We start from the raw sequence: 24,846 nt of genomic DNA on the forward strand, positions 1-24,846 counted from the left end.
ATATTTTAGGTGCAAATCTTTCAGGCATATTTAAAAAACAACAACATATTATTCTAGAGCTAACTGAGACAAAACTTTTATTTACCCATAAAAAACAGTAATGAAGGACATAAAGTGTATTAAACACCAAATGCTCCTTTTCCAGGCAGTGTTTCTGAGGCTCAGACTCATGCTGCTAGTACACTTACAGTCCGGCAGCTAAATAAACAGGCTGTGCCATTCCAGATTGGAGGGGCCTCATTCTCTGGACCCTCATTGGTTCGGACAGGCTTGAAAGCCTCCATTGAGCCACACTGATGGAATTTAGGGTACTAATGCCACTCCGAGGAAAAGGAATTTGCGTGACTCTAATAAACAGCAGACTGCTCACTTTGCAAGCTTTGCCCTCCTCCTTCCTTCTCTTTCTTCTTCTCTCCTTTTCATTTCTGTTGTATATTTCTCTGGGTTGAACTCCATGAACTAACAATCAGCTCATCAGCCATGCCTTTGGCGAACATGTCTGGGTCAAAGTGGAGGCTGGTACTCATTGCTCTCCTTACTTGTGCCTTAATCTTCGAGTTGGGTAAGTGACATTAGTCCCTTGTCATCCAATTCGGTGAACGTGATATTCATAGATTTGGTGAGGAGGGCAATTTTCTTTCTGTCTTTTGCACAATGTGGCTTATTCTAGAAGCAAAAATGATACTTTTTTTCTCACTTGTAGCAGCCTTGTCTTTGTTTGTAAAATATTCTGAAACATGTGCTCTGCGTACTGTGTATAATATTGCCAAAAAGATGCCCAAGAGCAGAAGGCTGTTCCGGGAAGGACACCAAAGCCAAGGAAACCAAAGCATGAGAAATCAACAAACAAAGGGCCCAGAACGATAACAGTCAAACCGAAGGTCAAAGCTGCACGTGCAGAGCAGACCCTCCTCACGCAGGTATTACGTTTGTTATAAATTAACTTTTTGATTTTGCAAAGTTCACGACTAAAGTACATGTCTGTGTCTGACTAATAAAGGTGTTAAACAAAGGGAAGTTTAAGAAGGTGGGTGAGACCATAAATGTGCAAACAGGAGATACTCTGGAGCTGAGGTGCAGGGGCAAACCTGTGCAGTGGAGCGTCCCCCCATACCTGGAGGAGGATAATGATGGGAGGCTCAGGTAACTTTTCATGTCTACAGATCTTTACTCATAAAGTGCAGTATAAGCTTGAGTAAGTAAGGAAGTAAATGTGTTCTTTCGCTCCTTTTTGCTCTGGCTGTGCAGAATTGTCCAGTATGAGCGATATGGGGTTCTGACGTTGGTCAACACCACTGGTGCAGACACGGGGGAGTACACATGCTACCCAATGTACTGTGAAGACACTGACTGCAGGAAGGAATACAGCAAAGCTGTTAAAGTCTTCGTCTTTTTTCCAGGTGTGATTAATACATTTTATTGATGCTTAGGCTTGCATTTCTCTGAACTGCAGACTTGACAGGAATCTTTTTTACATTCTAATAATCTTATCATAAATCTGCCATATCGCCTCTCTGTACGGACCAGATCCACAAGAACTATTTGTTCCATCGTCTGACTATTACAAGGTGATTCAGCTGAGGAGCAACTGGCCTACAGTCCTACCCTGCCAGGTGACGTCACCTGAGGCTAAAGTAACTCTGCACCGTGAGTACCCACCTGTGGAGCTGGACGTGGACAGGAGGGAGATCTCCTTTGATGTCAAGAAGGGCTTCACAATCCATCGACCTCGGCCATATCATGCCGGAGCTTTGTACTGTGTTGCCAGTCTGGGAAACCTGCGGCAGAGCTCTATGAAGTACATGCTCATCTATGTTAACTGTGAGTTCACGTTTTCAAAATTTTAGAAATTTTTTCAGAATTTTAGAATTTATGGTTTTTTTTTTATTGTAAATCAATGAAAACTTTTGAAAATTAAGGATGAAAATTACCCTTAATTACAGGATTACTGGTGACAACACAACATTTTACTTACTAATACATCACATTTGCTCTCAGATCCTAGGGCTCCTCCCGCTCCAGTGATCCAAGCGTCACCGAGCACAGTGACTGTGGGGGAGAATCTACGTGTCACCTGCTCTGCGATGGGAGAACGAGACGTGGCCATAGAGTTCACCTGGGATTACCCAGGACAAGAGGTCAGACACTCGTGGAAACAGGGCTTGTATGCTTTAATACAAACTTAGCTTAGTTCTGTATGGCTTTTGTATTAATTCTAATAAGCTTTCTTTCTGAAATAGTATGAACATGAATTCTAGGTTGTGAACTGAAATACTACTCAAAAAAAGTCCTGCAGTTGGCAAATATCTTCAGTCGGTTTAGCTTGCGTTGCCTTTTTAGCGAGTTTATTATTAGTCAAAAAGTATTCAACCTATGGACTGCCTGAACCTTATCCCCTTTAAACAGGAATATAATAGATATGTCTTTATTGGTGAGCCATGAGGAAATAAACTGCAACATGATAACTCATTGTAATGTTTACTCCTGTGCTGTGTGTGTGTGTGTGTGTGTGTGTGTGTGTGTGTGTGTGTGTGTGTGTGTGTGTGTGTGTGTGTGTGTGTGTGTGTGTGTGTTCCTATGCTTGGTCCAGATTGGGAGACCTCCATACACACAGGAGAGTGTTATTCCGGTCAGTGGAGGAACTGCTCAGCAGCAGTCTCAGTCTGTGCTCCTCGTGGATGAAGTTAGAGACGTGGACCAAGGAACGTACACCTGCACTGCTCAGAACATGCAAGGAGCCAAATCAGCATCCACAACCATTAAAGTGGTCCCTAAAGCCAAACCTAAGAAACCATAAGTTGGATGACATTACAGACAGAAAGTCGTGGCGAGAGATCACAGCTGGGATTTGACCCTGTCTGAGCATTAAATGTTTTTTCTTCTTTTTAAAGACTATATGATCACAACAAAACATTATGCTCTCCAAACTGTATTGCTCAAGAAGAGAAATGTGTTTGTTTAGGTAAATGCTTGTATATTAAACTTTTATTTCCATACACTCACAAGCCTGACAGTCGTGTCATTGTGAAAGATCCTCCCAAAGGTAAACGCAGGATAAGAGGGGGGAAAAGGTGATTTAAGTGACTTCAAATGTGGTCTGAGTACTTCAGAAACTGCTGATCTACTGGGATTTTCCTGCACGGCCATCCCTAGAAAAAGATAAAATATCTCAAATTTCTCTGGAGGAAAAAATGTCTTATTGGTGATATAGGGGAATGGTCAGACTGCTTTAAGCTGGGAAGGCAACAGTAATTCAAATATTCGCGTGTTAAACCCAAAGTATGCAGATGAGCATATCTGAAGGTACAACACTTCAGAACTCGAAGCGGATGGACTACAGCAGCAGAAGACCATGCCGGGTGTGGCTAATGTCAACAGGAAACTGAGGCTAAACTGCTCAATAGAAGGTTAGGAGAAGGTTAACTGCCCTGATAAATTTTGATTTCTGGTGGCATAAACAGCATGCTGTTTATGCTGTTTAAAGCATGGATCCATCCCGCCTTGAATTAACAGTTCAAGCTGGCAGTGATTTAATGGTATGTGGGATGTTTTCTAGTAGCAACTGAGCATAGTCTACCTGAGTAATGTTGCTGACCATATCTATTCCTCTTTCCCTCTATGACCATTGACCTTATCATGAAGCTTGTCAATGAGTTCACTGTACTCAAACGGCCTCTGCAGTCACAATCAAACAGAGCACCTTTGAGATGTGGCAGAACAGAGGATTCACGTCCTGGCTGTGCAGCAACAACCCAGTACTATCTAGGTTTCCCTTATAAACGGGTGTATTGTGATGTGCTGTCACCCTGTGCACCTCACTTCTCACTAGCTTGGATTGGCGTCCAGCTCTCCTTGTTGAATTACACAAGTAGAAGAAGATGGATGGATGTTGTGATAAATTAACAAGCACTTCAGAGATAAAAAGTGGAAACTGGCCCTCACTATGACTTCCTTTTCTACCCATTTTGTTCCCCATTAACCCCAAAGTATTATTCATGTGTGTACAATAAAGTTGTAGATAACCGTTTTATTATTGTACAGAGTCCCACAGAAAAGTCAACACTCCAGTGTTTTAGCGATACCACATGAGAGGTTAGTTTCTGGTTAGACTTGAATCTACGGAGCCCCTCTGATGACATAGTCCAAAAAATAAATAAATTGTGGCCACGAAATACTATTTCGAGGGCACGAAATAGGTATAAGGTGCGCACGAAATGCTAATTTGTGGGCACGAATTGGGTATAACGTGGCAACGAATTACGCATTTGTGGCCACGAAATAGATAACGTGAGCACATCTTATTGATAGAATTCCTGGACAGCTGCGTAGAGACATAAGCATAAGAGTAGGCTAAATACACCATGGATAGAGACAGTCTGATTGAGTTTTATTTCAGGCTGGGAATGAGCTACAAATGCATTTTGAAAAGCCTGGCAATGCAAGGAACCATCATTACGGAGAGACATTTAAACCGGATATTGAGAGCCAAGTCGCTTTACAGACGTAAGTACGACCTGGACGCCGGGATAGATTTTATTGTGAACCAACTGCAAGGGCCTGGGAAGGATCACGGTTATCGGTGGATGTTTACAAAGTGCAAACAACACGGCATTGCAATCAGGAAAGAAGACATCAGGATCCTCATCTCTTTACTGGACCCAGTAGGTTCCCAGGTTCGCCAGACCAGACGTCTCAGAAGGAGGCAATATTTTGCTCAGGGGCCTAACTTTGTATGGCACATAGACTCTTATGACAAACTAAAGCCATATGGGATATGTATTAATGGATGCATCGACGGTTTCTCACGCAACATCATTTGGCTGCGGGCTGCACACACTAACAGTGACCCAAAGGTTATCGGAGGTTACTTTGTGGAAGCAGTGGAGAGTCGTGGGGGTTTCCCCTGTTGTAATAGTAATTTTACAATGTATGTTGAAGAGATATTACTGCCCTCTGTTGGTGTGTCTGTGCATTACAAGCAATAAAAGGTGTTCGTTAAAAACATCAGGTTATGGACCCAGAGGTCGCCAAGGGAAGCTGCTAACATGTTTTCTTTTGGGAGTCATAAACAGAATTGTGGGATTCACAATGGAAGATAGACTGTTTATTGACAAGCTGAGCGGACCGGAGAATTGGGCAACGTGGAAATTTCAACTGGAGCACCTGTTGAAGGCAAAAGGACTGTGGGGGTATGGTACAGGAGACGGAGCAGTTAGCTGCGGATGCTAATGCCCAAGCGCGAGCTGAATTTGAACGGAAGAAAGAAAAGGCATTTTCAGTGCTGGTACTGAATGTAAGTACACCCCAATTGTACTTGATAACAAACTGTAAGACCCCCCAAAGAAGCATGGGAGATGCTAAAAGCACAGTTTGAAAGAGATACTGTTGCTAACAAGCTATTTCTGAAGAAGAAGTACTTCCGGTGTGAAATGAAGGAAGGAGAACATCTCAATGATCATTTAAAGAGGATGAAGGAACTTACTGATCAGCTAGGGGCAATAGGTTCTGTAATTGAAGAGGAAGATCAAATTGTCACCCTTCTAGGTAGTTTGCCACCCAGCTATGCAACTGTTGTTACTGCTTTGGAGACAAAGATGGACAGTCTGAGACTACAGTTCGTTCAACAAGCCTTGATAAATGAGGAACAAAAGCGAGTGCTTACTGACAACACCACTGTGTCCAGTAGTGTATCAGCGATGTCATCTCAGATGCATAGAAATGAACAGAGTGTATCAAAAACAGTGGGAGCAAACAGCTCCGACTCATGGAGATGTTACAAATGTGGGAAGGAAGGACATATCAAGCGTGATTGTCCAAGCAGTAAAAAGAAATACAAGGCCCACAAGGCTAAAAGCATGGTGTATAAGGACAAAGAGGACTCATATGAGGGAGCTTTTGTTGTAAATGAGTCATGTAAAAGTGATGCACAACAAGAAGAATGGTTAATCGATTCAGGAGCGTCAAAACACATGACATGGAATAAAGAAGCTCTACAAAACTACCAAGAGTTTTCAGAACCACAAACAGTCAAACTCGGTGATGGCAGAGTAGTTGAGGCTTTAGGTCTGGACAACATAACAATGAAAATGTCATTCAGAGTTAGTAATGGAAAAGATGTCACAATGTATGATGTGCTGTATGTTCCCAAATTATCAATGAACCTTTTCTCAGTGGGAGCTGCTGCCAAGAAGGGAAACACAGTGAAGTTCAAAAGGACTCATTGCTACATAAGAGGAAAGAATGGAGCTCTCCATGGAATGGGAACACAAAGATCTGACGGATTGTATCAGCTGGATATTGAGGGAAACTGCACAACCTGTCATGGAGCGTCAACTGCTTCAGTTCCAGCAAGTATGTGGCATCAGCGTCTAGGTCACACTACAAATCTGAAAAAAGTCAAAAACTTGGTAAAAGGAGTTAGCTTTACAAATGAAGAGGAGGACATTTTTTGTGAAGCTTGTGTTGAGGGCAAATTATCAAGAAAACCTTACAAATCAGTGGGAGAAATACGAACAAAACGCAAGTTGCAATTAGTGCATAGTGACGTTTGTGGTCCTTTTCAAACTGAGTCACTTGGAGGAAAAAAGTACTTTGTGACTTTCATTGATGACTACTCCAGATGTTGTAAAGTGTATTTCATAAGAGAAAAAACAGAAGTCCTGAGCAAGTTCAAAGAGTTTGAAAGAATCTTCTCAAATGAATGTGGACAGGGAGTAATAAGACTCAGAACTGACAATGGTGGGGAATACACATCTAAAGAGTTTCAAGAATATTTGAAAGCTCAAGGCATCCACCATGAAATGACTGTACCACACACACCACAGCAAAATGGTGTTGCAGAAAGAAAAAACAGAACTCTAGTGGAATCAGCTAGAAGCATGCTATCACATGCAAAGTTGCCAAACACATTCTGGGCAGAAGCTGTTGCTACTGCAGCTTACATACAGAATAGGCTCCCAACATCTGCTTTAAAGAACGAAACACCCTATCAGAGATGGTATGAAAAAAACCCAGACATTAGCCATATGAAAGTATTTGGTTGTGTTGCTTATGCTCATGTTCCAGACACAGAGAGAAAGAAGCTGGACAAAAAGGCAGTGAAAGTTTGTTTCCTGGGATATGCAACCAATGCAAAAGGCTACGACTATGGGATGAGGAAAAAGGAAAAACACTGATTCGACGAGATGTGGTCTTCAATGAAACAGAGTTTAAATGCAAACAAAGTGAAAAAGATCTCGGTTTGGGGAATGAGGTGACACTACACACGGGTGAAAGACAAACAAGTACTGAGGAGACTGTCGCCAGTGAGGCTGCAAAAGGAGATCAGCGGATCAGAAGACCTCCAAAGAGATATGGATTTGAGGAGTTTGCTGATGCAGCTACAGTTGATCATTATGCAAACATCTGTTGTGTCACAGAACCAAATACACTAGAAGAGGCTATGTCAAGTCCAAATGCAAAGGAGTGGAAAGAAGCAGCTGATTTGGAATATGAGTCACTGCTAGAAAATGGCACATGGGATTTAGTGGATCTACCAAAGGATCGCAAAGCAGTTGGATCAAAATAGGTCTTTAAAGTTAAGCATCACAGTGATGGACAAGTGGAAAGATACAAGTGCAGACTTGTTGCCAAAGGCTATTCACAGATTTATGGTGCAGACTATGATGAAACATTCTCTCCAGTTGTACGATTTGGTTCAATTCGTACATTGTTGTCATTTGTTGTGCAAAACAATCTAAATGTGCATCAAATGGATGTTGTGACTGCATTCTTGAATGGACACCTGGAAGAGGAAATCTACATGGAGCAGCCAGAGGGTTACATCAAACCTGGGCAGGAACATCTAGTGTGCAAACTAAACAAGTCAATATATGGACTGAAGCAGTCTCCACGTTGCTGGAGCAAAGCTTTTACAGAGTTCATGAAAAGTATTGGTTTTACACAGAGTACTTCAGATCAGTGTGTGTTTGTTAGAACAGGTCAGCAGTTGGAAATATTGGCTGTGTATGTTGATGATCTGATTTTGATTACAGAATCAGCAGAGAGCATGAAGACCTTAAAGGACACTCTGAAGAAACACTACAAAATGAAGGACATGGGTGAGCTATCCTACATTCTGGGCATCTCAGTGGTCCAAGACAAGGACAAAAACCATGTTATGCTTCATCAGAGGCAGTATATTGAAAACATACTACAAAAGTATGGAATGGACAGTGCCAATCCAGTAGCAACTCCAGCTGACACAAATGTCAAATTAAGAAAGAGTGATAATGTCAGTCAACCTGTAAACCCAAGCATGTATCAGTCAATGGTTGGAAGTTTATTGTATGCTGCCATGGCCACACGACCAGATATTGCACAAGCAGTGAGTGTGGTGTCAAGGTTCAATGCAAATCCAAACACTACACACCTGACAGCTGTGAAAAGAATCCTGAGATATTTGAAAGGAACTCTAAACCTGGGGCTCAAATATCAAAGAACAGAAACAGGAACCTTGGTTGGGTATTCAGATGCTGATTGGGCAGGTGATCAGGACGATCGACGTTCTACAACTGGAAACATCTTTCTACTTGCAGGAGGTGCAGTCAGTTGGCTTAGCAAGAAACAAGCAACAGTTGCACTTTCAACTGCAGAGGCTGAGTATATTGCTTTGAGCCAAGCTGCACAAGAAGGAGTTTGGTTAAGACAACTACTAACTGAGCTTGGAATGGAAACCACAGCAACAGTGATCCTGGAGGACAATCAAGGAGCAATTGCAATCGCAAAAAATCCAGTCGATCATGCAAGAACAAAGCACATAGACATTCGTTACCACTACATTCGTGAATGTGTGCAAAATGGACAAATCCAGCTGAAGTACTGCTGTACAGAAAACATGAAGGCTGATATGTTAACCAAACCGCTGCCTAGACAAAAGTTTGAGTATCTCAGAGGGAAGATTGGACTGTGTTCAGTTTAAAAGGGTTATCATATGCTTAACATGCCTATACTATGCTTATGTTAAGATGGTGAGCATTTAACTGTAATGAAGAATAATAGTTTTGTCTAAGATGGACACAGTACATTTTTTGTGTGAGTTCAAAACAAAAGAGAAAATGTTTATTTTCTAGTAACACCGTGATATAGGTGCATAATGTTGTTTTTTGAAAGAAATAAGCAATGGCAGTCAAGTAAGTGAACTCCATGGTAAAATTAAGTGGGAGTGTTGTAATAGTAATTTTACAATGTATGTTGAAGAGATATTACTGCCCTCTGTTGGTGTGTCTGTGCATTACAAGCAATAAAAGGTGTTCGTTAAAAACATCATCCCCAGGCTCGTACGAACTGACATGGGCACTGAGAACGTGTTGGTCAGCAGTGTTGGTCAAGTTACTTGAAAAAAGTCATCAGTAACTAATTACTTCCCCAATAAAGTAATCCCGTTACTTTACTGATTACTTATTTTCAAAAGTAATTAATTACTTAGTTACTTAGTTACTTTTTAAAAACACGATTTACAACCTGAAGAGGTGATAAAGCGATAGATCTTTCAGCCCAATTCTACTTTTTCTACATAATCCATCATACAAAATGTAATCAAATGGAAAAGTCTCTTTTTTTTAAACTTGTTTTATCAGTTTTAATCTTTTAACTTTATGCATCAAGCAAAAATTTAATTATATGCAACATTCTCTGACTTGAATAAATTAGTTTAACATTTAAACCTATTGTCTGCACATTCCAGCACATAAAATAAAATATTTTTTGTGTTTACACTCAGTCTTTCAAATAGATGTAAGTAAAACACAGCAGAAAATAAATAAAGTCAAAGACTCAGCGGTCCTGTTGCTCTATTTTCACCTGTAAAGCAGGACTGCGGTAGGCGGAGGTTTACCCTGGTGCAGATGTGCCGCGGTCAGTTGAAGAATCCGCGAGTTTCTCTGTGAATTTCCCATTACGTCGTTGCGCACTCGGTGCTTGCTTGGAAGTTTAGGGGTTTTTTTTCCACGCACGATGGACGCTAATGTTTTTGTCACTTTTTATGGAATCAAACTCAAAGTAAGGTCAGTACTTCCATGCTTTAAACGCTGCACGCTCATACTCTCTCCCACAATCGATATGTGATCCATTGTTGATCTGCACACAGCTGTTGTCACTAACGGCGCACTCGCTTACGTCACTGTCATGAGACATTCTCGCAAAAAATCACGGTTTTAGTAACGCAGTAACGCAGCGTTACTACGGGAAAGTAACGGTAATCTAATTACGATTTTGCAATAGTAATCCCTTACTTTACTCGTTACTTGAAAAAAGTAATCAGATTACAGTAACGCATTACAAGTAACGCGTTACTGCCCATCTCTGTTGGTCAGAGACCTCCAGCGTTATTTACGGAGAAGTGACGGGGATGATAGAGCAGGAGACAGAAGCTACATCACAGGCGCAAGTACCGCAAACCAGAGAATTGAGAGCTGGTGGGGAGTGATGAGAAAAGAAGGAGTCGAGTCATGGATCAAGCTTCTATGAGAACTGAAGGACGAAGGATTCTTCTTTGGGGATTTGATTCATCTGTCACAGTTCTGCTTCATGCCAATCATTCAGGTAAATGGCCCATATTATGATAACCAGTGGTGGTAATTAATTACATTAAATTACGCTGTTTTAGCAGTAAGGGTAACAAAATAATCATTTACATAATTAAAACGACATTACCTTTACCGAACGGTAAATGCAATGTATTCCTAACGTTGTTGAAGTAGGTCAACTGCGCTCTGTATGTGCGTAATGGAGGCTGAAGCATCAACCCAGCCAAAGTTTTTAAATCAGGGAACACTTTGCCAATTGAACTGATCAGAAGTCAGCACGACTTAAATGTTGTTTTTTTCTGATCGGAGGACATTATCCTTGTCTGCGCTCATTCTGCAGCAGTTATGCTGCAGCTACCGATCTGTCACTGCCAGTCTGTCAAAAGCAGTCAGAGGCTTCACGCATCAGTAACTCTTCAGCGCTCTATCATTGGTACATTCAGGTCTGAGGTGATATTGGATCCCCTCATGGGATTGAAAAATATTGATTTTGTCACCTGTATTATGCGCATAAAGTTGAAAAGCTTTGCGCATCCGGACCAAGATTAGTATTAGTATAAAGCCCAGATCCCACAACTCAGTGGTTTGCCTGGTGTGGTTCTTTCTTTTCTTTTTTTGCAATCACTCCCTCTTCCTTTGGTTTTCATTAAACTGCATCCAAACATTGCTGCTTTTCAATTCATTTAAGGATGCACCACACTTATTTTCGACCATTTTACAAATGCCTTGTATTACAGCTCTGACCCAATTCTTGTTTCTTCATCAGGAGGTATTGAATGACATCCGGAGTGTTTGGAATGCTCACCGTATAAGGCCCTCAAAGAATAACAACGTGCCCTGTGGGATACCTGATGTCATGTACATGGCCCCTCACCTTTGGGGTGCAGAAGACTGTCTCGTTCCACTGACAGAAGATTTGACCTTGCGTAAAAATAGCTGCACTTTTGTTAGTTCAGTCCCATGTGATGTGCAAGTGTTTGATTTGTGCACAATAATAATGGAGGAATCAAGCTTGGAATTCCCATCTACCATGTCCCAGGCCCTTGATTTATATTTTCATCTCAGGGATACAGTTCGTTCACAGTTATTTGAGGCTACTTAAATGGACACAAACATACAAATGTAGTACATTTTGTACTTCAGTACGTATTCCTACAGCTTAATGTACTTATTATTAAGTAATTATTTTTCTCCAGTGTGTACTTATCTTGTCTTTGTATCAAAATTATCAGAAAAGACTGTATAACATAATTTTCATTTTATCCATGTCAGTAAATTAACTCATCATGAAGTGTTGCTTGCTCTTGGTAGCTACAAAGCGTGGAGTATTAAACTAAAATATGATACAGGTTAGAAAAAAATAAATCCTTTTGGGATTGAGTTAAACTTATCACACTGTTAAAGCATCAAAAGTTGTTCATAATAGTTTTTGGTACCAAAAATGTGTTCATTTCTAACAAAAACAAGAGCACCTTGGATAACAACCACATAGACTGGCAATATATCTAATGTTGTGATCAATTAGACAAGAAGACCAAGTAGGCTAAAGTGTAGAATCATAGTTGTGTCACCAATGCTCCAAATGTTTCTTGAGCCTATAATTTTGTTATTTAGTATTTAGTATTTATTTATTTATTGTCATTGTCAAGAACAATGAAATTGCGTTTGGGGCTTCCATACAACCCCCAAAAAAGAAGAAAATAATAAATACCCCTTAAAACCCAAGTGTACATATTTAACCCAGTGTGACTCCAATGCAATAAGACAATCCTTAGCAATAATGTTCGTAGAAATTCAGACAAAGACCTGAGAAACATGACAAAATACAACAATGCAACCCATTCAATATTATTGTACTGTGAGATATGATATCAGATATGATAGTTATCTATTTAAGAAAGAGGGGGGGGCAGGAGGGGGAAGAGAATAAAGATATGATGCACCAATGCAGACCAGTTCATTGCTATTAAGAAGTTGGATATGGTTATTGTCCGTGAGAGGGGGGCAGAGAGTTCAGGAGCCTCACAGCCTGTGGATACAGGCTGTTGGCCAGTCTGGATGTTCTGGCCTGTATAGACCTGTACCTTCTCCCTGAGGGCAGCAGATGGAAAAGGTGGCGCGCAGGGTGATGTTGGTCCCGCAGGATACTGTGCACCCTCCTCAGACAGCGAGTGGGGAAGATATTACTGATCTCTGGCAGACTTGTTCCAATAATTCTGCCAGCTTCTTTCACCACCCGCTGGAGTGCTTGCTGATCGGCCTTGGTGCAGCTGGGGAACCACACTAGAAATCCATACGTCAGAACGCTGCTGATGGCACAGTTGTAGAAGTTCAACATCAGAGATCTGGGAATGTGTGCGCTCCGCAGTCTCCTCAGGTAGTAGAGGCGCTGTTGGGCCTTCCGTACAACTGAGGTGATATGGTTGCCCCAGGACAGGTCCTCGGTCACAGTTACCCCCAAGAATTTAAAACTGCTCACCCTCTCCACTGCCTCACTGCCAATGAAGAGAGGCAGAGGGTTGTTATGACCCCTCTTCCGGAAATCTACAATGATCTCCTTGGTCTTTTTGGTGTTTAAGACCAAGTTATTGTCGTGGCACCATGACTCTAGTTGTTGCACCTCTGTCCTATAGTTTGTCTCATCATTGTTGGATATAAGTCCGAGCACTGTAGTGTCATCTGCAAACTTAACAATGAGATTGGACGCGCAGGAGGAAATACAGTCATGGGTGAAGAGAGTGTATAGCAGAGGGCTCAGAACACACCCCTGAGGGGCACCGGTGTTGACCACAAGGGTGGAAGAGGTGTTCTTACCCACTCTGACACTCTGTCTACGGTTAGTGAGGAAGTCCACAATCCAGTTGCACAGAGAGGAGTTAAGTCCCAGTTGGTGGAGTTTGGGACGGAGTTTGTATGGCTGGATGGTATTAAAAGCCGAGCTGTAGTCTACAAAGAGGAGCCGTGCATAGGTGTTCCTGTGTTCCAAGTGCTTCAGTAATGTGTGCAGCACTGTGGCGATCGCATCCTCGGTTGACCGGTTCTCCCTGTATGCAAACTGGTGCGAGTCCAGGGATGGTGGAAAAGCAGCTCTGATGTGTTTAATGACCAGTCTCTCCAGGCATTTGGCGGGAATGAGGGTGAGTGCCACAGGTCTGAAATCGTTCAGACATGTGACATTTGACTGTTTTGGGATGGGAACGATGGTTGCTGCTTTGAAACAGGATGGTACCAGTGAACAGGACAACGAGGTGTTATATATAGAGGTGAAGACGTCCGCCAGGTCCGCAGCACAGTCTTTTAGCACCCGGCCCAGCACTCCATCCGGCCCGGCCGCCTTCCTGGTGTTAATGCTCCGGAACACACGCCTCAGCTCATGAGTGCTCAGGACCGGAGCAGGGTCGGTTGAGGGGAGAGGGGACAGGACAGGGTCGGTGTTCTCCCTGTCAAAACGGGCATAAAAGAGATTTAGATCCTCAGCCAGAGTAGAACTGTCAGCTGAGGGTGATGGTGTTCTTCTTTTGTAGTCCGTGATAGCCCTGATGCCCTCCCAGACCTGCCTTGGGTTTGTGTTGTTCTCAAACCTGGCCTCGATACGCCTCCTGTGCTGCTGCTTGGCAGTCTTGATGCCTCTTCTCAGGTTGGCCCTGGCAGCACTGTATGCCTCCTGGTCCCCGGATTTGAAAGCGTTGTTCCTTGTTCGAATAAGTTGTTGAACTCCGTGTGTCATCCAGGGTGGATTATTAGGGAACACACGGAATCGTTTCCAAGTTGTTACATTGTCCACACAGAAACAGATGTAGTCCAAGACAGTGGAGGTGTAACTGTCCAATGCGACACGATTGTCAGTGTCCTGCACCTTGAATACATCCCAGTCTGTGCAGTGGAAACAGTCCTGAAGCATCGGAATAGCGTCCTGCGGCCATGTTCTCACGGTATTGGTTGTAATCCCAGTGCTCTTGATCTTTTGTGTGTATATTGGGTGTAGCAGAAGGGAGAGATGGTCTGACAGACCCAGGTGGGGATAAGCCTGGGCTCTGTACGCATTCGCCATGTTGGTGTACACCTGGTCCAACGTTCTATCTCCTCTGGTAGCACACTTCACATTACGGTGGAAATTGTGAAGTACAGATTTCAGGTCCGCGTGGTTAAAATCCCCAGCCGCAATAAAGACACTGTCCGGGTGTGCTACCAGGCTGTTATTGATGCTGCTGCTCAATTGTGCTTATTGTGGAATAGATTAAAGCAATCCCATGTTTGATAAAGAACGGCTTCTTTTCTTAAAAATCACAGCACGTGTATGACATTATAGAATGAGTAGTTAAATAACTTTCAGCGGTGTCATTAGACATGTTCATGTTTAAAGATGTATAGAATGTAACAGAGAGGACAAAGTTTTGTACAAATGAGAATGGTTTACTGGTGTCTTTCAAAATACACCATACTCAAAAACAGGTTGTATTTTGCATATAATAACAGGATAAAATAACAGTTATTTCTAAAATGTTATACAAACCTCTTTACAATGTAACCAATCTCTGTAATTGACAACTTTTCTTCTAAACCCATTAGGAACATAAAGGTTCACATTCTTGTTTCTATTAAGATTTCTGCAAACATCTGAAATACTTTAATATAGAACATGCTTAATCAGTTGGAATATGGTATTTGTAATGGTGTTGTACTTATGTATGTATATACAGTAGACAGCACTCAGCAATCTTCCAGTTTGTAGAACTGTTACTGTATGCTATATTGGAAATATTTGTTACTCTTCCTGTAGTAAAAAAGTATTAGAATGTTAAAATTAGTCATTTATTTTGGCACTAACCAGAAACACAGTAACAATGTGTGCAGCAGGAACAGATGCACTTCTATGTTTAGTGTACGGATTCCTACCAGGTGAAGCACTGAAAATGTTATTTAAATATGTATATGTATTTTCAACTGGTGTTGTTTTGTGGTCTCATTCCCCAAGCAATTTGTTGCCTTATTTTGTCCCCAACACTCACTGCTGCTTCTGCAAAATCAGAGTGCTAAGTGCTGTCTACTACAGGTAACTCCACTTCAAAAAACCTGAACATTCCCTTTAGCTTACTATTTTAATTGGGGGGAGAAACTAAGAAAGCAATTACTGACCAGATGAAAAAAAAAGGCTGCACATGAAAAAGGCACAACGGGCTACACTGTTAAGAGAACTTAACCACCCAGTCTATTGAACATTCACATTCATTCCTTCATGTTACTGTTAACTACACCCGTGTTTCTATGAACTGTTAGGGTGGAAAACCTAAAACGTGTAGGGCAGAGTGCCTTGAGGACCAAGGTTGGGTAACACTGACCTACACCACATCCATCACCCACATAGAGCTTGCGAGAATGCTGTTAAATTCACTGCGAAAGTCTGGATAGCTGTGATAACCAAGGGGCAGCTTTAGTACACATTCACATGTGTGGGATTGTGGTCTGCGGAGGAAATCTGTAGTTTCTATGAACTCAATTAATATGGCTTTATCCAACAGATTGGATCCTGTACAGAACCGCAGGAAAAGCTGAAGATAATTGAAATCAATTTCTCCAATGTGTCTTTTCAGGTAACGAGAAACTGTTGACTGGGCAGCTGTCATCTCCTCTGGAAAGATTAGAAGCTCCTTCACTGTTTTTACAGTCGGTTTTTTTTCTGCTATGAAATGATGCAGTCCTTCTGGTGGGAGTAAACCAGCTACAGAACCCACAACGGGACGCCAGCACTTGATTACAAACATTGGGGCCTGAATAAGTACTTTGTGTCCTATCTGTGCCAAAACAGGGAGCAGTGTGTCCTTGGTAGGAACCTGCTTGCACTCATGTGCATCAAGTACTTCCAGCAATTCATCTGTATCCACTGAATTGAAGTCATCCAAAGCCTTCAGGAGAACAGATCGCTCTTCTTGTGAGACGTACAAAAGAAAGGAATCTTTTAAACTACTGGTTGTCGAGCCGTACAATATCTCCTCCAGAAAGGGTATTGCAAGCTTCACTGGGAAGTAACCAGCTTGTTTCCACCCTACAACAAACACTCTAGCTATAGCCTGCCATTCTTCACACTGAAAGTCATGCCGGGTGAATGGGACTTTCACCTCAACTCCCAATGTGCAGCTGTCATAGAAATCTCTACAACTAAGCTGACCACTCATTATGTTTGTGTTTTTTTTTGTTTTTTTTTTGTTTTTTTTTCTTGGTTTGTGTGTTTTGTTTTTTCTGTGTCTGTGTGGGGGTGTGGGCTTTGAAACTCTCCACATCTCTCTTGTACACTCAGGAACTGTTATCTTGTACTCCAGGGTTTGCTACTCGTATTATTAGATTGGACCCTTTCTTTTTTCTTTTTGTACACCCACTGGTACTCCTATAATTATGAGGTGGGAGTGTATGTTTCATATTGTTTTATGTTCTTCAAAAAGAAAACGGCATATTGTTCAATTTGTCTTTTGTAAAAATGGATGCAGAAACTTTAATAAAAATATCTGAGGAAAAAATATCACATTGATGAAAAAAAAAGAAAATAAAAAAGAAAATAATAAAAAAAAAGAAATCCATCCAAAATTCTGTCAGGCAGTCCCGCAAAACACCACTTCCTTCCCCCTGTTCAAGCTCTCCATTTGGTGACAACATTTTGATATTGACCTCAGATGAAATAATGTTTGAGTCCTTAAAGGCACTGATCAAATCAGTAAGACAATGACCTCTTCTAACAGTCAGTATTACGGGACAAGATCGTGGTTCAGGGGTTGCTTGGTCAGGAATATTGGCCTCTCCTGTCAGCCCCGGTGAGAGAGACAATGTGTGATGAGGTGGATCCGACTCTTTTTCTGTAAACAGTGTTTCAGGGTTTAGTTCAACCACGCTAATATCCACCATGTTATCCCCACTAATAATAACAACTGCATCAGAATCTTCACTTTCACCTACATTTGGCAGACCATCCCATGGTAATGTGTCATTCAGTTCCAAATATCCACTTATGGAAGCTCCATCATTAATTACAAAGTTTGATGGTTCTGAATTTATGTTTTCCACCAACAGATCATCAGCGGCCTGATTAGGTTCATTGCCAGTGAGATCTACCACAGAGGGCTGGGTTATTGCATGATCGGCCTCTACGTCTTGGGGATGCTGTTGTGTTTTCTTTCTGGTACACAGATAAAGTCGCAGAATTTTGACTTTACTTTGCTTATACAACTCATCAACTGTACTGGAAGCATCCACATGCATCTGTGAGCTCTCAATATGAGTTGAATAGTGTGAAAGACTTTTGGGTTTTTTTGAGGTGCCATTGGGGAAAAACAGATTTTCAGCCATAAGTTTGATATTTGACACTGTTTCATTTTTATCTACAGATAAATGCCTTGTTCCACCACCACTTACAGACTTCACCTGTTTGAACCCACCCTTCTCCTCATCAAAATCCATCCAGCCAACCTCAATTCGTCTCACTGTTCGTTTTGCATTTGTATTTTCTGCCCACTGAGACAATTTCTTTTTAGGAGGCATTCCCTCAACTCCTGTCAGTCTATGTCGTAGCCTTGAGAGTATAGATTCTTTCCTGGATGGTGACGTCCGTGACAGTGTTGCTTGTCAGCAGAAGGCCACAGTGGAGACTCTATCGCCAACTTTGGGGATGTACTTTGCCAGGTCATTGTCTGTCATTAAGGGAATGACAGTTTCATCAATCTGAAAAATATAAATAACAAATTAATAAAATTGTCAATATTAAAAAAAAACAATGAATACATACAACTGCATATTTTAGAGTTGTTTTTTGCTATCTACTTTTGATAACAGATACTTTTGGTAATGTGGTACACATTTGTCCAACATAAGATGAACAAAAATTACTTTTAAAATTACTCTTTAAACATATCACGTCATTAATTAATGTCACTGATTAAACAAAAATATGAAATTCAATAAATATTTTTAGAATGTGCATAGCAAATTGTGGATTGCGGCTCTCCGTTCAAAAACAAACACACAGACACACACGCACGCACACAGCAACAGTTGCAGTGGCTTACATTCTCATCTTCAAGTTTCTTGATCACATCTTCTTCAGCTTTACGCTCTGTTAAGAATTCTCGCAGCCGAGACCTCTAAACCACATGAAAATGAAATAAGTATTTTTACACTCAGTTATAAATTTTATGTAGCAGATTTTTACATGATAGCCTACCTATAAAATCACTTTATCTATGGCAAATCAGAATTTGATAATGATTGTTTTATTACTTAGATATTATCTATGGTAATGAGGAATGGAGCGACCGTCTACTTGGAGTTTAAGTAGTTCAGCATGAGCAAGGACAACCTGCATCAATACAAAATCATTCCGATCACTGTATGCTTTATTAGTTCCCTTGGCAACGTGATACCCGCAGTGAGCTACTGTAACTGCAAGGCATCATCATCATCATCCGGTGATGCATTGAAAGCTACGGCTCATTTAGCATGTATTACCTTAACAAGTGTGACTCACATGATGCTACTTTCAAAGGAGATGTTCAGCAAAAAAAAAGGCAATTTTAAGATGCTTTCCATCTAAAACTGTTATTATTGTCCAGACCAGATTAGTTGCACCAGCTAGTATGGTGATGTGGCCAGGGTAAAAGAGAGACACCTTCGTGACACAGAGAACTAAGGTTTTATGTTGAACATACCTCGTTTATTAGTAGCCTTCAGCCTTGCTCTACTTTGAAAGTGTGCTGCGGGGCCGCCGCACGTCCTACAGTTAAAAATGAGTTTACGGCTACATATTAGCACAACAAAACAACGTGTAGTAACAACATGAGGATACAACATTTGAAACGTCAGCAGATACCCTTTAGAACATAGTAACAATATAGGTCTGAATAAATAACTGCCGAATTGCGGGATAACAATATGAAATAAATATAAAATATAATACACTCACCTTAAGGACATCACCAACAGCAAGGACTCCGTACTATGGCTGACGCAGGTTCTAGTGAATGTGCCCTGGGATGATATATATATATATATATATATATATATATATATATATATATATATATATATATATATATATATATATATATATATATATATATATATATATATATATCTCATCAAGTGTTTCGTGGCCACAAATAAGTATTTCGAGGGCACGTTATACCTATTTCGTGGCCTCGAAATGATATTTCGTGGCCACGAAATGATATTTCGTGGCCACAATTTATTTATTTTTTGGACCATGTCATCAGAGGGGCTCCGTATGAATCAGCTGATTTTTCTCTTACAAATTTGTATAGATTAAAACTACTAAAAGTGAGTACTCCAGTAGTGTTCGCCCTCTTTGCCTGCTAATAGTCTAGCTCTGGTATCACCTAAAATATTTCTATTTATTTTTATTATTACTTTATTGTTTTATTGCTATTATTAATCATATTATCCACACTGCTTCTGATTTTCTTGCATGAGCTTCTACTGTCGGTAGATGTCGCTGCCTCTCCTCCTCTCAGCTAAGTGTGTCAGCGTTACCGGGGGACAGGACAGGCGCATGTTTCCCTGCCTCTCGTGTTTTCCCTCATTCTGCTCTCCGCTATTCAAACCTCTGAGAGGGAAACCACACAGTCCCAGTCTGAACTCCACTCTCTCCACGCCGGTCGATCGCCAAAGTACTGGAAAATACCCCCGGGGAGCCACCTTTTTTCTTCTACTTTTTTTTTTAAATCTTTTTTTCCTCCCTGCTTATAAGCACCGGGATACAGAACTGCAGCAGAGTGGCCGTGCTGGTTCCAGAGATGTCCTGCATGCGGAATATGGTGAGTGCCAGTTTGTTTTTCCCAATCTTGCCGTTATCTGCTTCCACTGCTGCGCATGCAGAGCTGCAGCTGGAAATTGTGTCAGTGCATGGTGCGTTGTGGTCAATGATGATCCAATAAATCAATCAATAAATAAAAACTTAAAACGTGAAAGGACCGCGCTTGATAAGCTTGCCTGTGCAGATTAAAGCCTTTAAAGTGACACAGTGTCGCTCTCCCAAAGTTTTTAGCTCCTAAATCAGGGTTAATCCTTACGGCTACCCAGCCGTCTGCAGTGCTTTCACCCTGTCAGTGAGTATGTTAAAGAGAAGGGGGGTTGGTGGACCCATATATTTTTGTTCTTTTTAGCCTTTAACTCTGGTCACTTTGCAGCTTTGGTGGTCTCCTGCACTTCTACTGTTGGGCCTGCACGGTTGTAAATGTTTGGCTCTCTGTTTGATGCCCAGGAGTTTGGGGACAAAAGCTGTTTCTCTGTGAGCGTCTGTGTTTGGATGGCGTGGGAGGGGGAAGGAGGTTGGTGCCTGTGGGGGGATGTCTTGGGGACTGCCAGGCTGTCGTCGTGGAGACCAGAGGCCACAGGTGACCTCTGACCCGAGAAGTCGCGGAGCGTTGCAGAAGGAGTCCTTTGACTGCCGTGGTTATGGGCGTATGCTGACGCAAGAGCAAGCGCACATCAGAGAGACAAGTGCAGGCTGTTGTTGGAGACTGCGCGCTAACCATTCCTGTAATTTAGGATTGGAGGTGATGGCGGGGTGATGCTGCTGTCTCTGCTGCTGTGAGATTGCGCTCGTCACTGCATGGCAATCACCCAGACAGCTTAAGTGCTGTTTAGGCTTCAAGTCGCCACATAAAAACACATTCCTCCATGTGATCACCCAGGAGATAAAATTCTGCAATCAGAGCTTTAACCTCTGTGTCTGTGACAGCAGATTGCTTTCATGTAGTTTGTTTTTTGTGTGTGTGCAGAAACTTGTTACGCCAATCAGTAAAGAGAAGTAATAATTTGATAACTATTTGAAGAATCTGCAGAGCAAATATAACGATCTCTCTTTTGTATCAGTGTAAAACTAATACCTTGGCTGTCACACTGTATATTGATTTAAGCTCAAATAATCCCAAATGATCATGTGCTCTCGATCTATTAAAGAAAAAAAAGGCTGTGACACTATTTATAGGCACATTGTACACTCTAGAATATTAAATCTAAGCTCTATGCGGGAGATTGTTGGAATTTTTTTAGGGCTTTTTATTTATTTCTTTTGACACAGTCAGTCTTTGGTGCTCTTCTCTCAGCAGAATCAGCCAAACAGCTGATGAGAGCTCCTCGTTCAGCTGTTTGAGCTCTGGGGGACTGATGCTCCCCCCCCGGTGAGTGTGCATTTGTGAGTGTGCCTCTGTGTCTGTCTCCCTAAACCACAAGCAGCTGATGAAACACATATTCTGCTGACTATTTGGTGAGCGTAGTAAAGATTAGAGGATCCAGATTGTGGTCCATCAATCAGACTGATGTTTAGTGGGCTCTCCCAGCTCTGCACTCTCATACTTTGCTTGTTTTAATGCAGGCACCAAAGGTGCAACTGAATGTCCTCCCCCCCAAATGTGCTCCATACGATGCAATATGCTGTTTATCTTGATATTATTTTGTGGCACAAAAGTGCACAGAAAGCCAATCATGTGTACTACACTCAAGCAGATGGTGGAATGGGGAGAGCACAGCAGTAATGGCACAGTCCTCCTCATGTGATATTTCCCCTCAGGCTAGCCACCTAATCAAACACTAATCAGCTCTCCTTCCACTCACTGGTTTTGCTCCGCCTCAGCGTTCCACAGATTTCCCCTTTCCTCCAACCTCTGTTCTACTTCTCCTGATCCCGAGCTTATCCCGTACCCTATTCTCCTTGTGCGTTTTGTGTGCAGTCATCCCCAAAACTCCATGTCTGATTGCACTAAGGTGAAAGTGTCATGTTCTTACACTCAACACTCCTCCCCTTCGCTCATCCCTCTCCCCGTGGCTTGGCCTGATCTGCACTCAAGGCCGTCTGTCACTGCAATTAAAGCCAGGCCAGGTTAAGAAAATCACTGCAGGACCTGGCCAAGCATGCAGGGCTGCCAGCCTTTATTCTGCCACGGTTTGATTTAATGCTGTTTAGCTTTCGAACCCACCACAGTCAAGAGTAGTTTCTATCAGGAACTGTGTAAGTAACTGGCAGCAAGTTCTGTGTAATTTCTAACCAGTGTGTTAACCATGTGAACCACAATGCTTGCTGCATTAGCATGGCCCCTGTTCTCACTCACAGGTTACAAGTGCCCATACAGAGAACACACCCAAGTTAATCATTGGCCCCGAGTGGCAGGTGTTTCCTTATAGCTGGAGATTAATCTTTGGGAGTATTTTACCGTTCCTGCCACTTCCTCTTAACAGATTTTGAAACTTAAATGCAGCAAAGTCACAACTTCGCAAATTAAACCTGCAGAGCAGTGGTTGTGTCAGTTGGCTAACACTGATTCCGATTGTTTATCTATGAGGTAACATGGCTGCTATGCAGGTTTAATCCTAAAGTTGTCCAGCGCTATCTGCCAGAGATATTCTGAAAGTCCCCAACTTTCACACTTTCACATAAGTACTGCAAAGTACAGAACATCACAGATTCATGATGTATAACAGGTTTAAGTGTAAGTGTGAGTGAGCATGGGTGGATTTGGCATCATCGGGAGTTGGCTTGGTGGCCCACACTCATTTCTGTCAATCAAAATCAGTTTAACTGCCAGACTCACTTTTTGACATTTAATCCCTGCAAAAGTGTACTTTGCCCATTATTTGGTGGTATATAACTGACTGCGTGGTGAGTTGACCTCCCAACTGACTGCTTAACAATTACCTCATCCTCATGAGACAGACCGAACCCTTTGACCTTCAGAGGGGAAAGGTCTGAGAGTGTAGGAGGCCGGACAGACCCTTTTGTCTTTAAATGTCACCAACTCAGAAGGATGACGTGAATAGCTCCGCCGCTCACTCTGGCATCGCCTCATCCTGGGACTACACACTCGTTTATAGAACGCAACATTTTCCCGTGAGTCAAATGCAACCTGTTTACCTCATCTCAGCCTTATCGCTTGCTTGTGTTTTTATTGATCGGGCTTATCTCCCTGTGAGAAGCGCTCACACTCACCTCCTCCCTGTAGTTATCAGCAGCAGCGGTTACCTTCTGTGTGTGTCTGTTGCGTTGCGCTCAGCCCGTGTCTCCTATTTATTCTGAGGAATTGTAGTGTTGCAGAACAAAAGGCCATGAGTCAAAGCCCTCCTCTGTGAGTGGGCATTGTTGTATTCATATCCGCGTGTACAAGTAGCGGTCGTCGAGGTAGCCGCGGCTCTGCTCTCTCCAACGGCATTTCAGTTTGCTGTCACATCGTGTGCTCTCAAAAGAAATCAACGTGGTGGTTTTAAAGGTTACAGTGAGCTTCCATGACCTCCTAGTGTCTCCCTTATGTCTCACAGGTAGTTAAGTGGATCAGCGGTGAAGACTTGTTGAGGCTGTATTTCTCTTTTTTTATTATGTCATTTAAAACCAGGAGCTTGTATGAAAGTATGAATATAGCCGCTGTAATGTCACCCAATGGTTAGTGAACTCCTGTTTTTATGGTTTGATTTTAGCTTTTTTAATTTTTGGAACCAGATATGTGGGGGCAGGAGGGTGAAGTGCTAAAGCTGTATTTGGCTTTTACACTCATTCACTCCCTGTATAGTGTTTGGAAAACCAAACACAAGCAGACAGCTATTGATATACACTCAGCAGGCACTTTATCAACTGCCCCTCATTGCAAATATCTAATGTAAATATCTAGCCAATCACATGGCAGCACCTCATTGTATTTAGGCATATAGACGTGGTCAAGACGACCTGCCGAAGTTTAAACCAAGCAGCAGAATGGGGAAGAAAGGTGATTTAAGTGACTTTGAATCTGGCGTGATTGGCTGAGTATTTTAAAAATTGTAGATCTACTGGGATTCCCCACAGAACCATCTCTGAGGAATTATCTGAAAAAGGGAAGATACCTAGGTAGTAGCAGATCTCTGGAGAAAATGTCTTGTTGAAATCAGAGGTCGGAGAACAATAGCAACAGTAACTCTAATTACTACTTATTACAACCGAGCTATGCAGAAGAGCATTTCTGAGTGCACAACACGTCAAACTTTGAAGCAGATGGGTCAGAGCAGCAGAAGACTGCACCAAACGCCACAGCTAAGAACGGAAAACTGAGGGTACAATTCGCACTGGGACACCAAAATTGCACAATAGAGAACTGGAACAAAGTTGCCTGGTCTGATGGGTCTCAATTTTTTACTGCAACGTTTTGATGGTGGAGTCAGAACGTGATCTAAATCAGCAGTCCCCAACCTTTTTTGCACCACGGACCGGTTTAATGTCAGACAATATTTTCACAGACCGTCCAAATAAATGCAACAA

General features: G+C 42.0%; 2 protein-coding genes across 2 annotated transcripts in view; both read left to right on the forward strand.

Moving 5' to 3' along the window:
• The first annotated feature begins 226 nt into the window (after nucleotides 1-226).
• LOC113034786 (platelet-derived growth factor receptor-like protein) lies at nucleotides 227-3,002 on the forward strand. The gene is made up of 7 exons (XM_026189815.2): nucleotides 227-562; nucleotides 775-920; nucleotides 1,001-1,143; nucleotides 1,249-1,400; nucleotides 1,528-1,821; nucleotides 1,999-2,138; nucleotides 2,591-3,002. The coding sequence occupies exons 1-7, from the start codon at nucleotides 481-483 to the stop codon at nucleotides 2,795-2,797; spliced, it is 1,164 nt and encodes a 387-aa protein (XP_026045600.1). The 5' UTR covers nucleotides 227-480; the 3' UTR covers nucleotides 2,798-3,002.
• Nucleotides 3,003-20,144: 17,142 nt separating this feature from the next.
• n4bp3 (NEDD4 binding protein 3) overlaps nucleotides 20,145-24,846 on the forward strand; it is a 34,263-nt gene continuing 29,561 nt past the window's right edge. The window contains exon 1 of the mRNA XM_026189857.2: nucleotides 20,145-20,380. The gene's annotated coding sequence lies outside the window, so the exon portion shown is untranslated. The remainder of the gene's footprint in view (nucleotides 20,381-24,846) is intronic.

Source organism: Astatotilapia calliptera, chromosome 2 (assembly GCF_964374335.1).
Source record: "Astatotilapia calliptera chromosome 2, fAstCal68.1, whole genome shotgun sequence".
Classification (NCBI taxonomy): domain Eukaryota; kingdom Metazoa; phylum Chordata; class Actinopteri; order Cichliformes; family Cichlidae; genus Astatotilapia; species Astatotilapia calliptera.